This window comes from Quercus suber, unplaced genomic scaffold, assembly GCF_002906115.3.
Source record: "Quercus suber isolate HL8 unplaced genomic scaffold, Cork oak 2.0 scaffold_303, whole genome shotgun sequence".
NCBI lineage: Eukaryota > Viridiplantae > Streptophyta > Magnoliopsida > Fagales > Fagaceae > Quercus > Quercus suber.
Genome location: NW_027069759.1, coordinates 123,426 through 140,734, shown reverse-complemented (window position 1 = coordinate 140,734; position 17,309 = coordinate 123,426). Strand labels below are relative to the sequence as shown.

At 35.1% G+C, this 17,309-nt stretch overlaps 1 protein-coding gene across 1 annotated transcript; it reads right to left on the bottom strand.

Annotated features, from left to right (window-relative positions):
- Positions 1-1,873: 1,873 nt before the first annotated feature.
- LOC112015593 (LEAF RUST 10 DISEASE-RESISTANCE LOCUS RECEPTOR-LIKE PROTEIN KINASE-like 2.4) lies at positions 1,874-10,757 on the bottom strand. The gene is given in 4 exon segments (XM_065782464.1): positions 1,874-2,709; positions 2,712-3,553; positions 4,024-4,053; positions 9,995-10,757. Coding segments are annotated over 2 exon segments (1,020 nt in total). The 5' UTR covers positions 3,510-3,553; positions 4,024-4,053; positions 9,995-10,757; the 3' UTR covers positions 1,874-2,487.
- Between the last annotated feature and the right edge of the window lie 6,552 nt (positions 10,758-17,309).

Genomic DNA, 17,309 nt, shown 5'->3' with positions numbered 1-17,309 from the left:
CTCTTCTACAAGGTTTTCAAGGCACAGTTTTCCAAACACAATGATCATGGAGGCAAAGGATTCTTTTTTTTTTTTTTTTTTTTTGAAGAAACATGGAGGCTAAGGATTCAAAATGGGGCTCTTACGCATGGAGGAGTATACTTATAGGAAGGGATGTTATCCAAAGGGGTGCTAGATGGAGGGTTGGCAATGGGAAAAAAATCAGAATTCAGCAGGATCACTGGCTACTAGAAAGCACCCTCCCCTTCTATATGAATGCCCAATAGCAGATTATGAAAACTCTACAGTGGATATTCTAATAGATCCAGATAGTAGACAGTGGAACAAAGAGATGGTGGAAGGGTTATTTAATGAGGAAGAAACAGAGTTGATAAAGAAATCCCACTAAGCCAAAATGCATCAGATGACATCTTGTATTGGCCATACTCAAGCAATGGACTTTACAGCTGCAAGTCGGGTTATAAGTTTTTAAAGATGGAGGAAGAACTGAGTGAAACTGCACAGGTAACCACGAACGGAGACACAGGTTTGGAAGCAAATTTGGGCTACGCGGGTACCACAAAAGGTCAAGACAATGTTGTGGACGGCTTGTCCTGAAGCCATGCCACCCCCGCCCTACTGTAGGTCTGCCCCTGGGTTTAAGAGAGGATGAAAGTCTATTGGTTCCATGTGGACTACTGGTGGAGGATGCAAAGATTTTGTGTCAACAATTTGATGAGCTGCGTTACTCTCATACAAGGAGGGAAGGCAATGGTTCAGTGTATAGTCTGGCTAAATATGCAGTTAGCATTCAAATTTCCTAATTTGGATAGATGATGTTTCATCACAATTTCTTTTTGTATTACAAACCGATTTATCGGGTTTATTTTAATAAAAGTTCGATGTGTTTACCCTCAAAAAAAAAAAAAAACATAAATCATGGTAAATTAAATTATTATTATTGAACTATCACTTGAACCCTATGTCATAGTCTGAATTTTATACATAATTAAAAAGTTAAAATATGAAAAATATAAATATACCATTATGGAAGAGCCCTGCTTATTGCCTTAGTAGAGAGCCTTGGCAATGGTAGCTATCTCAAACTTTCACTGGACTTGTTCTTGGGAGTTGTTTTTTTATTCCTAAGCCTTCTTTACTTGTATTCACATCTTTGGGCTGGACCCATTTATTAAGGCATGATCTATTGGGCCTTTGGTTCTCAGCCTGAGCTCAAGTTCATCCCCACAAAAAATATTTTACATGTAAAATATTATACATTATAAAATATTTTATTTGGAACAACAGAGAGCGTAAACAACCTAACAAATCATCAACTGGGGAAAAAAACGAACAATTAAACATGATCTGATATTCAAAAACGTCAAAAACAACTCGCAAAATAGGCACACAAGGTCTCATTGCACAATCACAGGCCGGATGACTATTTTCTATCTTTTCGGTTTGGACCAATCTAAAATTTTTAATGAACCAAAGTATTTTTGTTCAAATTTTAAAATATTACATATACATACGATTTTATTAAAAATAAAATTTGGGGTTGGGCCTCTTCATCTAAATGTTATTTTCATTATTAATTAAGGGTACATTTGGTACGCTGTAATAGCTCCTGTAATGGAATAGTTATTCATGTGTAATATCAATTCAGTCATTTGGTTGCATCTTTATTACATGGATTAATTATTACATTGGACTAATTATTCTTTAAATTGAAGAATAGCTATTCCTCTTTAAGATGGATGTAATAGCTATTCCTTAGTATATATAATAGGTTTTAAAATTAATATATTTCCAAAAATATAAAATTTCCTTATACATCATCTTTTACAAGTTTTTCATATGTAACAACCAAACTTATGAATAGTAATAGTTATTCTATTACAATGTCTTCTATTCCTAGTAATAAAGATTATTATTCTTAATGTAATCTACATTCAGTGTACCAAACGTACTCTAAGGGTTGAGAGGTATAAGCAATCTATACATGAGTTGGTGGTACTTCTTGAGGCGATTGATGCTTTTATAAAATAGCACCATCTGAATTTAGGTATATATAAACTAATATTTTCCACTTCTATTTTTTGGAGGGGGACATAGTTGTGGTCAGCTACTAATTATCTTCGTTTTAAGAAAAATTATTTTTAAAGGTTGATTTGGGCAACTTAATTCTTAAGAGAGAGTCATTTATACATATTACACAAGACAGTTTAGGTATAAATACATATTACATCTAAAAAAGAGAATCTTAGGGCTAGGGGAACATGGACCCCTTAGTCTCAAGGTACATTTGTCCCCATACTTAGGTCTTCCATCAAAACTACTATCTAGCATTAGTGAGTAATGATTCCATTTGCTAAATGAATACATTCAGCAAATGGATTCGTTGCTTATGGGGATCATGTAGATTTTTCACCCGCGCCAATTTTTATGGTAATGATGTTGTTGAAGAATATTGCACTGACCTTGCAGGAGAAAACAAGAAGGGTTTTAATTTGGAGGAATTTCTACAGAATGAACATTACCTTCCAACATCTCCACCACCTTAGTCATGGATGGCCTATTTGTTGGAATGGTCTGGATGCACCACAAACCCACTAAAATCATTTTCTTTTTCATTTGTTCCTCCTCTTCTATTATGACCATGTTGTTTTCAACATTCTCACACAAATTTAGATTCTAATAAATCCAATTTGGAAAATATCTCTCAGTATAGTATGAGAAACTTCTGCATAAAAATTCTTGTTTACCCCAACCATTTCAAGAATCAACATTCCATAGCTATAAACATCAAACTTGTGAGAGACTCCTCCAAAGCTTCGACTAAAAACCTCTGGTGCAATGTATCCTATAGTTCCTCTAGTACCCAACATAGATACAATACTCTCCTTCTTTTGGCATAGTCTTGCAAGGCCAAAATCAGATATTTTTGGACAAAAATTATCATCTAGTAGAATATTTTGTGGTTTTATGTCAAAATGCAAAATCCTTGTGCTACAGCCACGATGCAAGTACTCTAATCCTCGAGCGATGCCAACTGCAATTCCAAAAAGTGTTTTATAGTCTAACTTACAGTTAGTGCTAGAATATTCTAGGTTGCATATGAACTTATCCAAAGATCCATTGGGCATGAATTCATAGACTAGAGCTCTTTTAGTTCTCTCATAGCAGTAACCCATAAGAGTGACAATGTTAACATGGGACGTTCGGCTAATGCTAGCAACTTCGTTAATAAAATCTTCTCCATCTCCTTTCAAGCCATTGATGACTTTAACTGCTACTAGACGATTGTCCAATAGCTTTCCTTTGTATATACTTCCATATCCAACTTGACCTAGTTTGTTTTTGAATGAATGGGTCATTTTCTTAATATCTGAATAACTATATTGCTTGGGAGTGAGTGAGCCTTGATTCTTTATAAAAGCCTTGGCATATTGATTATCTTTGGTTTTCTTCTTGCTAATCACTCCCATACTTGATAATTGTTCTCTTTTGAGGTAGCAAATGATCATAACAAAGACAATTGCTATGGTCCCAACAATTCCAGCCACAACACCTGCATTTAAAGAGTGTAATTAAGAGCTTTCAATTATAAATAAAACAAAACTTAACTAAAGCTTATTAGGTGCAATACATTAACTTTCTCAATTAAATTCAAATACATGGTTATATAGGTCAATTACTAAATACTCTCGGAGTACCATAAATGCGTACTCATTTCTCTCACATAATTGTAGGTCCCGCTAATTAAATTTCTAGTAGGATCCACAATTCATGTGAGAGGGGGGAGTATGCATTTATGGTACTTTCGGAGTATTCAATAATTTTTCGGCCAATATAGCACAAACTGTGTTATTCTGTTCAACCAAAATTTAAATTCAATTCAACTATGTTTAAATTTAATTAGAGAATCTAATATACCGTACCTAAGGAAATGTACCTAAATTTTTCTCTTACAAAATACTTTCATAAAAGATATAAAAATATATTTGCTTCCCATTAAGGGTTCCCTCATTATTACTATACCTTTAAACGATTGATTCCACCAAGGGGAGCCTGAAAAACCAGAAATATCTTAGTATCAGTTATTGTTAGGTACAGAATCTCAGAACATAAACTTATTGATGATTCAAGCCACAAGACATGACCAAGAAAGCAAAGGGCAGATAAAAAAATAAACAAAGTTAGATTTAAGTGTAATTTGCCTATATGGAAGGAAAATAAAGTTGAGATGTAATTCATTATGAAACTTTACAAAAGAAAAACTAAGATTTTTTTTTTTTGGTTAACATAAGTTTAGGTGAGGTGAGGCTACCTCATACCAAGGTCAGGGCAGCCACAAGCCTCAGAGAGGACTAACATTGGACTTATAGATTGTCTACCAAGGAAGACTGCTGACAGCAAGACTCAAACTTAGCTTTTTGGGTGAAACGTTCGAGCCTTATCGATTGAATCAACCCCATTGGCAAGAAAAACTAGGATACTATAAGAGTATTAATGAGTCAGCTTGCATTTATTGAAGTTGTTTACTCATTTAGGTAATATATTTAAAGGGCTAATGAAAGTAGAAAAAAAAATCTTGTTGCACTTTCGCTCCTCTCTATTGCTACAAAATTACTGTATTACACATTACATTCCATTTACCTCCAAAATTTTTCATGTCAGCGTCAAAATTTTCTCTATAAGGGTGTGTTTGGTTAGAGGTGAAAGGGAGGATGAAAAAAAAAAGGAGTGAAAATAGGAGAGAAAATGGTTGGGAGAAGTGTTTCGTTGGGAGGGGGAGGAGGAGGGAATTTTGGTGGGGTCCAAGAGTTTTTTCCCCTGGCCCACCAAAACATAATCTCCCCAAATTGAGGAAATTATAAAGTCCTTGGTGGACCACGTCACTTATCCATCATTCCACTAAAAAACTTTCATTTGTTTAAAATTGCTGAGTCATAATTAATTTCTGTTTAAAAAAATTTTCTAACTAACAATTTTAAACAAGTGGCATTTTTTAGTGAAATGGTGGACTACATCGCTTGTCCACCATGTAATCTTATAATTTCTCCAATTGAAGAGAAAATGGGAGAGAAAATGTGCAAAAAATTTTGGACAAAAATGCCCACGTCAAAGCCCATTGTGTATGTGCTACTGCCCTTTGTTTTTTTTTTTTTTTTTTTTTTTAATTTTTTTCTAACCCACTGTGTACAGTTGCTACCCTTTGTTTCCTATTCTTTTTTAATTTTCTAACTAGACGTGGCTGAGCCTTTGTTTCTAACTACACGGCTGCTCTTTTTTTTAATCTCCAATTTGTTTTTTTTTTCTTCTAACCTGGGCATGATTTTGTTTTTCTAGTTATTTGGATTTTTTTTTTTTAATTGGACATGATTGGTTTTTTTGGTTGGTTGAGTTTTTTTCTTTTCATAATTTTTGTTTTAATAAATTTGGTGTGTTTGTTTTTTTTTTTTTTTTAACTAGATAATTTTTTTAATAAGGGCATATAAGTCAATTTATATAAATTAAATTTTCTATCCTATCACTTTTCTTCTCAACCAACAAAAAATTTTCAAATCCTCTACCTTTCCACCCTCCTAACCAAACACAAATGGAAAAAAAAAAAAATTTATATTCTCCCACTTTTCTATCCACTCCTTATTTTTTTTCTCTTTCCGACCAAACGGTCCCTAAGGGTATCAGGTTGGATGAATTGGATAAGCCTCAGGTGGTGGTTAGCTTTGGGTGAAGTTGAAAACCGCTGAAAAGGGAGAAGGAGTAGTGAGGTCTCATCAGATGCAACGAAACCTGTCCAAGATCCAATGAGATCTCACCAGATCTAACGGAGATCTCGTCTAATCTAGAGTGATTTTATCCAAATCTGGTAGACAATGCGTCGGATTTAGTGAATTTTTACTAAATCTAGAGGATCTCTGCTAGATCTAGCTATGTTGGTCGCGAACTCCATTGTATCTAGCTAGTAAAGTTGTCAGGATGGGTGAAAATTGTCATATTTAATGTATTTATGGTTGGGTCGAGTTGCTCAGGTTTGGGAGGAGGAGACCTGCTACTGTCTTGTTTTTAAAGGTTGGGACCCAAAGCTGACCACCTGAGCAGTTAGATCTAGTGGCGATGAGTTTGGTTAGGTTTGGTTGGTGGGTTGGATTTGCGGGTGGCTTGAAAACCCCTAGCAATAGGACCCCGAGAATCTCCAAAATGCTACACGCATATGATGTTATGCTAATTTGTAAAGCAAACGTAGCTGAGATTAAGTCTTTGATAGGCTACTTGGAAACATATTGTAGATGGTTTGGACGTGTGGTCAGTCTATTAGCTTGGAGTAGTCAGGTATTTTGCTCCTATTTCCTGGAATGAGTTATGTAAACCTTTGAATGATGGTGAGTTGGGCTTTAAATCTTTTGAAAGTTTGGCCATTATAGCAAAACAAGCTTGGTGGGTGCTCTCCAATAAAGAGCCAAGTACTGAGTTGGTAATAATTGGCTAAATTCCGGTCCAACAAAAAATGCTTCTTGGTCCTGGAAAGGCCTGAAAACTGTTAAACCCCTTATGACAAGAGGTAGTTTTCACCCATTAGACAAAAGGTACAAGTAAACGAATAGGAAATGGTGATAGCATTTCGGTTTGGGATGAGCCATGGATCCCTGAAGTTACAGATTTCGTTCCTAAGCCTTGAAGAGACCACAGGGAGACTTAATGCATAGTGGTTTCTCAAGTATTGAATCATGATAAATTAGGCTGGGATGTGGCAAAGCTGAAAGTTTATTTTGTTGAAGCCTCTGCTAAAGCCATATTGAACATTCCTAGATGGAATAGTGCCTAGGTGGATGGATGGACCTGGATAAGAAGTATTTTTGGAGAATAGACTGTCAAATTAGTCTATAAAGAATTAACAAAGCCTGGTAACGTAACCCCTAGCCACCCGGTCTTAAAGAAAATTTGGAAGTCGAAGCTCCATGGCATGTTGAAAATGCACCTCATAGGGTGCGCTCCCACAAGGGATAGATTGAGCAAGCTACGTCTCAATGAAGAAATTTCTTGTGTTTTATGTGACCATAATAATGAATCCCCCATTCATCTTTTCTGGAATTGTTAAGTCGCAAGGGCACTATGGTTTGGTATGCTGTCAAAGTTGTGAAGCTCTTATGAAGTGGATTTTAGATCCACCAATGATATTTGGTTTGAATATGGACCGTAGGGAAGCTTTTACTTTGTCTGTGTTAGAGATATATATTAGTCATATTAGCCCAATGTAATAGGCCCAAGCCCATTTTTACTTGTACTAGTAGTTTAGGGTTTGTTGCCTATATATACTCATGTTAGGGTTCATTGTAACACAGGTTATTGTACTACACTCCTACACAATAAAGATGTAGCCCTTAAGGGATTCCTCCGTGGATGTAGGCCGTCAAGGCTGAACCACGTTAACACATTGCGTTTGATAATATTCTCCATTTAACATGGTGTCAGAGCTAATATTCAACATGGTATCAGAGCCAAACTTCGTTCTTGGCATCAAACAAACATCTCTACACAGCAAAGAAGATCATCACGTCCACACCATCATCTAAAGTCACCTATGCTTGCTTTCAGATCAGGACCCACTGCATCACACAGCTCCCACGAAATCATCGTTGTTGTGTAACAGCTGTGCCCAAAGATCACAAACTCAAGCAAACCCGTGGCTTCAATCTCAGATCTGTGCAAATCGATGCTTCACCTGATGAAACCAACCATACAGATGTGTTCACGGCCTCTCGCGATCAAAAGCCAGGAACCTGGAATCTAACCACGGCTGAACGCGCCTCCACGCGCTGACAAAGCCTCCGTTTGCTCCTCCCACGCGCCGCCGAAATTCTGGAATTCAGACTGCATTATGGTACACGCGCCGCTCTGTCGGCGTCGTCACCCACCGATCTACAAAACCCAGGAAGCCCGGCAGCCGAAACAAAGACACGCGCCCACACGCGCCGCTAGCGTTTCTGGCATCTCTTTCACGCGCCGGTGGACTTATCACGCTCCTCCACACGCCGGAAAACCGCTGCTGACGTCATCCGATGACATCATCTTGCCACGTCAGCACAAGCCAGCCTTTGCCACGTCAGTCCTAATCCAAGTCATCACTCCATGTCAGCAGCCACGCAGCACGTCCACATCAGCCCTAGTCCACGTCAGCGACACGTCATAGGATGACGTCAGCGGCCTTGCTACCCGATCCGTGACCCGACCCGGAAACCCGGAACCGACCCGGACCAGTATCCGTTGACTTTGACCTGGACCAGTTGACTTTGACTTTTTTGCGTTGACCTTGACCAAAAGTCAAAATTTTCGAAAGGGCCTATCTTGCTCAGTTTTTCGCTTAGATTCCAATTTTGGTCTCCGTTTCTTCATTTGAAGCTCCGAAATTGGTCAATTGGCACATTCTTCATTGTGGTTTCTTCAAAAGCATTTTTCAAGGCATCTCCAAGTGATCTTCTCATACTTATCCAACCTCAAGCCTTCATCGAGCTTCCGCCTTGAGTTTGAGGGAGGGTGTTAGAGATATATATTAGTCATATTAGCCCAATGTAATAGGCCCAAGCCCATTCCTACTTGTACTAGTAGTCTAGGGTTTGTTGCCTATATATACTCATGTTAGGGTTCATTGTAACACAGGTTATTGTACTACACTCCTACACAATAAAGATGTAGCCCTTAAGGGATTCCTCCGTGGATGTAGGCCGTCAAGGTTGAACCACGTTAACACATTGCGTTTGATAATATTCTCCATTTAACATGGTGTCAGAGCTAATATTCAACAGTCTGGAGCCATAATACCGGACTTGATTTGGAAATATAGGAAGCAGGTGTTGTTTAATTGCAACGCTGGAGAAATGAGATCCTACAGAACAATTCTGTCCTAAAAATCCACAGCAAATGGTCTCATTTAATTGCAACGCTGCAGTGGGCAAAGAGCCCTCAATTGTTGCGGTGGTCGCCAAAGTTTGGAGAGGGACAATGGTTTTGGATGCATCTAAAAAGGCTAATACCATTATCCTTCTCCAAGTAGGGGTCAAAGCAATACTATGGGCAGTTCAGCTAGCCAAAGCCCGTAACTTGGAGAGAAAAATTAGAGAAAGCGATTCCCTTGCATAGAGGTGATTCAGGGGCTGAGTCAGAGTTGTCCATGGAGGATTACAAGCTGGAGATACATAGTTAGTAATGTGGCAGAGGCTTTCAGTGTATGTATTTTCAATTGGGTTAGTAGGGAAGCTAATAAAGCTCCTCATGTTTTGGCTAGGTGGTCTTTGAAGAATAGGCTTTTGGTTTCTTTGATTTAAGTTCAGGCCCCCAAGCTTTTGTTGATGCTATCTCACAGGAGGATTGCTTTGGTTCTAATATGGGCTCTTCCTAAGTTGTATACTGTATAGTTTTCTGGTTCAATAAAAGTTTTACATATTATGAAAAAAAAAAAAAAAAAGTAATTATAAAAAATGGATGGTACGGTAATACAAAGATAGTACAATCCACTATAGTGTACTAAACGCCTGGACCTATATTCTAATAGCGAAATTAGCACAACACATCACACGAAACTCTTCAAATCTACCTACTGTTGTATCAATTGACCACTTTTACTTGTTTTGAAATCAAGGTAAAAAGTGTAACATTATATTTTAGCCTTATTTTAATTTCGCCCTCAACGAATTTATAGCTTTTTATTTTAGTCCTTATATTTTTTTAATTTGTTGTCTTTTAGTTCTTGCCATCATTTCACTTTGACTCAATTAGTCCCGTAGACAGAAAAAGAAAAAAAAATTGAAGACCATGTTACAGATATTTTTGGGACATTGGGGATTTTTTTTTTTTGTTAAAATATTCAAACATGCTATTTATCAACGACTAATCTAAAAAATTCTAGAGTATTAGTTTTCAGACCCAACCCCTTCTCCCCTAAATTAAGAGGATACCAAAAATGTAAAAGAATCATTGCACATCGATTATTGACAAGTAGTATACGTACCTGGTGAGGAATAATAGCACGTTGACTGATTCCGCTTTAGGTCATAACCACATGCTCCCTTGTTTACCGTGCAGTTAAGACATACCGCCGTATCCACCTTCCATTTTACATCAAATCCTTCTCGAATGGCTTCCTCTAATTTTGACTGATCTATTTCTATTTCTGTCGACGGACTGGACTGAACTGGAACTGGAAAAACTACGCTTACTTTACATTCCCCAAGCCCATAAGCTCCCCATTTGATGCGCGCAAAACCATTTATTTGGCAATTGAATTATCCGAGGGAAGGTATCAAAGAAAAACCACAGCCATAGACTATTGTAAGATTCTGTAAACCAATGCCAAAATCCAATAGTGTAGGATCGAGGGTGGAATTCACGAACTCTGGTGAACAAATCCCAGCCGAGAAGTCCTCTCTCGTAATCTTGAGTATTTGGGCATCGGGATTGACACCTAACACTTGGTACGTCACGTTCATAATCTTAATGGTAGCAACACTTCCCTGGCAATTAAGCTTTAATCCAGGATAGCCACAACTATTTGGTCGGTTATCTCCCCAAAAAGGAAAACCAATGTTATTCAACTTTCCACAGTTGAACATATTGCTACAACTCTCGTACATATCTTCATCGCATAAAGATAGAGGAATCTTGATGAAAAATAAGAATATGAAAAATAGAGAAACAAGAAAACGAGAAGATGAGAGAACCCACGAATTCATTTCCTGAGAGAAACTAAAAAAAGTAGGAAGGTAGTGATGATGAGTAATCTATTGTACTAAAAGGAAAATAAACGAAACATAACTGAGTGACTGTTAGCAGGTGGAGAACATAAAAGTCCAACCAATAAAACAAAAAACAATTGTATGGAAAGAGAGAGAAGGAATCACATTGGACGTTTAGTTGACTTAATTACAACATTGGACGTTTAGTTGACTTAATATAATATAGAAGTGTGAGTTTAGATGCAAGCCTTTCGCTACACAAAATAAATACATTTTCTTCTCATCCAATTAATATCAAGTCCCTACCAAGTTGTAGTCTAGTGACCTCTACTATTGTTCAGACTTAGACTACCACTGTAATGACAATGCTCGGTCTAGATCCTTATCTCTTTTAGTTGATGATTGCAGAATTTTTCTCAACAGGATCCCACAGCACAGAGCTCAACACTGCTATAGGGAAGCGAATAGATGTGCCGATGCTTTGGCGAAGATGGGAGCAGATCACTGTACAGATTTTGTTTATTTTGATAATCCCCCTTCATGTATTTTGAATCAAATTAGGCAGGATGCCTTAGAAACTTTGTATTGCAGGCGTAGCAGTAGTTGTGCTGCTATGCCTTTGTTTTTCTGTTTCCTTTCTTTTCTTTTATTGTATTCCACTTTACCCAAAAAAAAAAAAAAAAAAAAGACTAAGACTACCACACACGTATATATTCAATGAAAGTGGAAGTCTAACAAAAATGAGGTCATTTAATGGGAATCAAGTGAAAATAGCGGACAAATTCGCAAAGGCTGTATTAATCAGATAATGACTAAATTAAAAGCTTTGCGAATTCAATTAATGCGCTGTGCGTAATTTGGTCCAGATTAGGTGTCGTGACTCATCAACACTTGGATGTTAAGAGACTCATGACTTACAAACCATGAACCCAAAGGCTTTTTTAGGCTTCCAATTTTGTTCTCCAACTTATCTGGTGGTTCAATTTGCTGACTTTATTGTCATGTACAAGAGATTACACCCATCATAGGGTCTACTTTTACCCATCCAATAACAATGTGACATGTCAGAATTTTGCGCTAATAAATATATATATATATATATATATGATACACACAATTCTACTCTCATAAGTACTTAATGTACTATAATAAAAAATTAAAATCCAAATAAGCTGAAAACCAACCCAAACCCATTTTGATAGTTTCACCTCACTACAAAAACCAACACAATCCAATGCCCACGAAACAATATCAATATTTTTATGAAAATTGTGAGCTAAAAGTAAAGATCATTAATGAAACCCATGATCTTGTGTTACATGAAGATGCAAAAGTTAGGGCCCGTTTGGATTGAGGAGGGAGGGAGTGAGAGTGGAGAGGAGTAGAGTAAAGTAGAATTAGCTAAAAATAGGTTAATTTTGGGCCAATTTGGCTCTACTCTACTCTCCCTCCCTCTCAATCCAAATAGACCATTAGGGTCATCACAAACACAAACCATAGAACATTTTGTTGGGTTATATATTGACCCCGGTTAATTAATTCAATTATTTAAATTGATTAATTAAGCCAAATTATATGTAATTCATAGAGGCATCAATAAATCACCAAGTAAACTAATATGCAACGAAAATTGAATGACGCGGTGATTTGTTGATAAATGGGGAAAACTTTCGCAAGACAAAAACTCCATTGGATAAATTTCAGGTCACCATTCTTAAAAACTCACTAATTAAGAACAAGCGATTAGAAGTATAAAAAATCTTACTACTATCCTGGACTATCTCAAAATACTAACCTATAGTTGAATCTTTACACTAATCCCCAATTGGACTTGCTATTGTAAAAGACTTCTTCGCATGTACAGATCACAGTACATGACTAATTCCAAGCAACTGATTGATTGTCGTTGTTTGCCACGTTTTTCAAAGCACGTTGAAGATCTAAAAATGCTTGGTTATAAAACCCTAAGGTGCACAAACGCAGTAACTTCTCACGAAGTGCATGAGTTCTCTAATTGAGTCTTTGTGTCTTTGATGACTTTAAAATAAGCCTTTTATATGGTCTAGGATTGTAGAAAGGGAAACACTAATCATCCAAGTTATCATGGGCCGAAATTCAAATCTAAGATTCTTAAATCGTAAGTCTTGATATATCGAGCTTGTGTCAAACTTCACTATTAATTCTCGATAGATGCTAGTGTCAAGAATTACTAAAATTGTTTTTCTTCACTTGTTTCTTGGATCAATCTTTCATGTTTTTAATGATACTACTTGTTATGTTTGAGCAACACACTTCTTGATACATTAAGGGTATATTTGGATACTGCTTATTTTGCTAAAACTAAAAAATTATTGTTGAAAATACTATAAATAAAAGTAAAAAGTAGTTGAAATAGTACAGTGGGGCTCATGAATAGTAACAAAAATAAGCTGAATAGTGAAATAATTTTCATTTTTCATCTTAACCCAAACGCACACTAAACTCAACTTAGATCTATCCAATTACAAATAAAATGCATTTTGTCAAAGAATAAGTCAATATATAAAAAATATGACCCTAACACATTTCACTATTTCAAAATTTGAACTTCTTTGTGTTTGAGGCTACAACATACGGTGTTATGCACAGAATTGCACAAAGAGTCTCAGTAACACATTTTAGTTGAAAATTCATTATTCTTGTTGATGCTATCTAGTGGCACCTGTCAGACTTTGGCTATGTCATTGGGACCATCCCCGACGGCTTTGCATTGTAAGATTGGGTTTAACCTTTCAGCTTAGTTGGAATTTAATTTCTAATTTTTTTTATATTAAGTATTTATAGTGTGTGATTGTATTGTGTGTGTCATGTTCTATTTTTCTTCGTGTAAAAATCTGATGTGTCGTTGGGTATAAAAGTAGCCTTTTACGCCAAGACTGCTTTGAATTTAATCTCCATTTAGAATATAAGCAAACATCTACATATACATATGTTGAATGCTCTGCTTTACATGTACTAACATATGCTCCACTTTATACTTGAACTAGCTATTGTAATGTATGGCAAACAATTTACAAATAAGTATAACTAAATGCGTATTAAAATTTTACCAAGTTTATATATAATATATATAATATTTGTATATTTGAAAATATAAATAATTAATAATAAAATAAATATAAGTTTCATTGAAGTAAATGAAAAAAAAAATCATCTACTAAATATGGGTTTTTATTTTTTGTTTTTAAATGCATTTTGTGGTAACTATGTTATTCATTTGATATTATTTGGCATAATTTCTACTAAATATGGGTTTTTATTTTTTGTTTTTAAATGCATTTTGTGGTAACTATGTTATTCATTTGATATTATTTGGCATAATTTTATTATTGTTTGGGCTATTTTAACTGTTATTTGGGATAATTTTTAGACTATATTTAAGGTGTTAGTCTCTCTCATAGGTCCAAAAAAATAATAAAATATTAAATTTTGTAATTAAAAATAAATATTATAAAAATGTTGTAAGATTTTGTTGTGTATCTCATTAGCTATTCTTTCATGTAGTTTCCTAGCTAATGACTTAATTCTCTTTTGTAGAATTTCCTAGCTAATTACTTAGTTCTCCACATAGGATACTTGTAGTGGGGTGAAATAAATTAGATGCACACGAAGATCAAAAGAGAAAGAAATAAATGAGTTACCTTAAATGATGACATTATTTTACCACATACCTCGATCTTTATATTGTTAAGATCTTCTTGACGAGTTTTTGTCTTTTAAGATTTTTTAAGCTTAACATGATATTTAATATCTAAGGCCTAGGTCTCTTTTGCTTCAATCTTTTGAAGACATAAAAACTAGGCTATATTGTTGCCCCTTATTCAGACATGAAAGGTGCAATTCTTATTTGACAACAACCAGAGGACGAATTGTGTATCATGGTTTGAACTTGTATTTTCCTTTCTTTGGGCTTAATCATATTTTTGATGGGAGTGCTTTGACCATGTTCATTTAAGATGACTCACTTCAATAGAGCTAGCTGCATTTTGTTAGGAATGACAATATACAAAGAGGCAATTGCATGTTGCACAAAAATTGATGTCTTTCGACAAAGCATACTCTATATAAATCATAGAGAATTATTATATGATGGGTAAAGAATGAAGCTATTGACCATATGCTTCTTTACAGTGTCGAGACAAAGTAGAGACCATCAATTATTTTGGATACTTCTATTCTCGACAGGTTTCTCTATGTTTTTACGAATTTCTTCTTTGCTAGAATCACATTTAGCAGGAAGAATTATATGATGTGTAAAGAATGAAGCAATTGACTATATGCTTCTTTAAAGTGTCAAGACTGAAGTAAAGACCGCCGATTATCTTGGATACTTCTATTCTTGACAGGTTTCTCTTTGTTTTTACAAATTTCTTCTTTACTAAACTCACATTTAGCAATCTTTATAAGCCTATTTTCTGCTTAGTTGACCATCGTCACAAGATTACTATTAAACTTGGTAGTCCATCGATGTTTCGAGCAATTCAACCAATTGGCTGAACCCCTCCTGTACGTTTTGTTTGAATCTATATGAGGGTAGATATATATATATATATATACACACACACTCCTTTTTGACCTTGCTCAATCACATGAGATGTTAACTTTCAAAATAACACACTATTGCAGATATTTAAAAGGTAAAAAGAGATGAATTGTTAAATAATGCAATTCATCACTTTCCGCTTTTGAGCACAACCAATAGTCATCTTAGGATTTGGCTTCTCCTTCTTAATGCCCATATATTATTATGGTATTTAGAGTGATGATGCTAAAGATTAATTTTGTATTTAACTGGTAATTTATGCAATGCCTTAAATGTAAACTATATACATTACACTTGACAATTAAGTCTTAGAAAGTTAATACGAGAAAGTTTAAGGTTTTATTTACTTGTTGGCCTTGGATACTTTTTTAGAAATTGAATATCTGAGCCCACCTTTGCAAGGATGTTAAAACATGCATGCTTGGCTTGGAACCACTTTGCTCACATGACAAATGACTTGGATGTGTGTGTGGGACTTTTGGTATCCTTTTACGATGATTTCCTTTCAACGAGCTCTTCTTTGTTGGGTTGATATTGGTTTCAAAGTTACTAGGGCTTGATTCGCCAATCGTGATGTCATAGGAATTTTCACAATCTTTGGATGTATTCCCCTTTTCCACTTAAGAGTTTTTTATCTCTTTCTTGGCTTTTTTTTTTTGACAAGTTCTCATTCTAAAGCTTATAGACTTAAGAATATAGGTACAATAAATAGTCTAGTACTTTTACTGTGCAAAGTGTTAGACTTGGAGCAACATTGTCAAGTAAAAAATTCACAAATGTTATTAACCACAAATATATAAAAATTGTTGTGGCTTATGGGTGGTTGATGCATCCATAACGGTCTTTAGCATAGTATCCCTTAACATGTTTGCATAACACAAATATGTATGTGCATAACATAAAGAAAATGTAATTTAATTCATACCGAGCACTAAAATAATGGCTCAATTTATAAAAGTATAATGCTCAAACATATAGAGACGACTAAAGTTTTCATGAAACCATTTGTGTATAAATGGAACAATTTTCATGCTCCATTCAAAGAAACATGTATTTATATACGGGAAATTGTGAACAGTAGATTGTTCATTCTCTATGATGGAATGTTTCAATATATAAAATCTCATAACATTTTAAAATGATTTTTTCTTTAACAATTGTCACGTTTCTGTCATGACTGAATTTTGTAATTCTTTGGGTCTTTCAACCTTAGACCCACCTTGTATTCAGTTTGAAAATTATTTGTAAGGTCGAATAGGCCGTTCTTGTATTTTATCTCTAAAGCTTTCTTTATTTTGGATATTTTAAGCTTAACATGATAGTTTTCACAAAAAGCGTGTGTAGCAAAAAATCAAAATTCTCATTATTCTTAGTTTCCAACTACGTAATTCTAATCAACAGGTTTGGCCAGGCTAATTAGACTTTCTCTTATATCCAAATTTAGAGTTTCTAAACTTGGTAAGACAGTAAAATTTGACTTTAGCCTCTTTAATGTCTAAAATTATGATATGTTTTTTTAAAAAAAATTATAAGATAGAAATTCTACTCTAACCTAATTTAAGTGTTGTGTAAAGCTCCTTCTTGGATATTTGAATCTCGGTCTTTACCCTCTACACTCCACAAGCATTTATACTTGTGGAGTGACCACCGCACCAAAGGTGCACAGTGGTATATAACTTTGGTAAGATAACAAAAAGTTTCGACTTCATTTTTCTTAAATGCTGAAAGTTATGATATATCATCTTTTGCAATGCAATAATATTTGACTTCCTTATTTCCAATCTTAGCAAGATGCATTAAGAAAGAAAAGTAGTGATATATAAAATAAATAAATAAAGAATTTAAAAAAAAGAAGAAAAAAAAGAAGAGGGAAATGTTAACCAATGCTCTTAGCATAAGAGCATTGGTTTAGAAACTATTTTTAAAAATATTTTATTAAAAGAGTAATTATGAAAATAGTGTAAAAACTTTTCTATTATAATTTATTAACAATTGTCCTAAAGGCATTT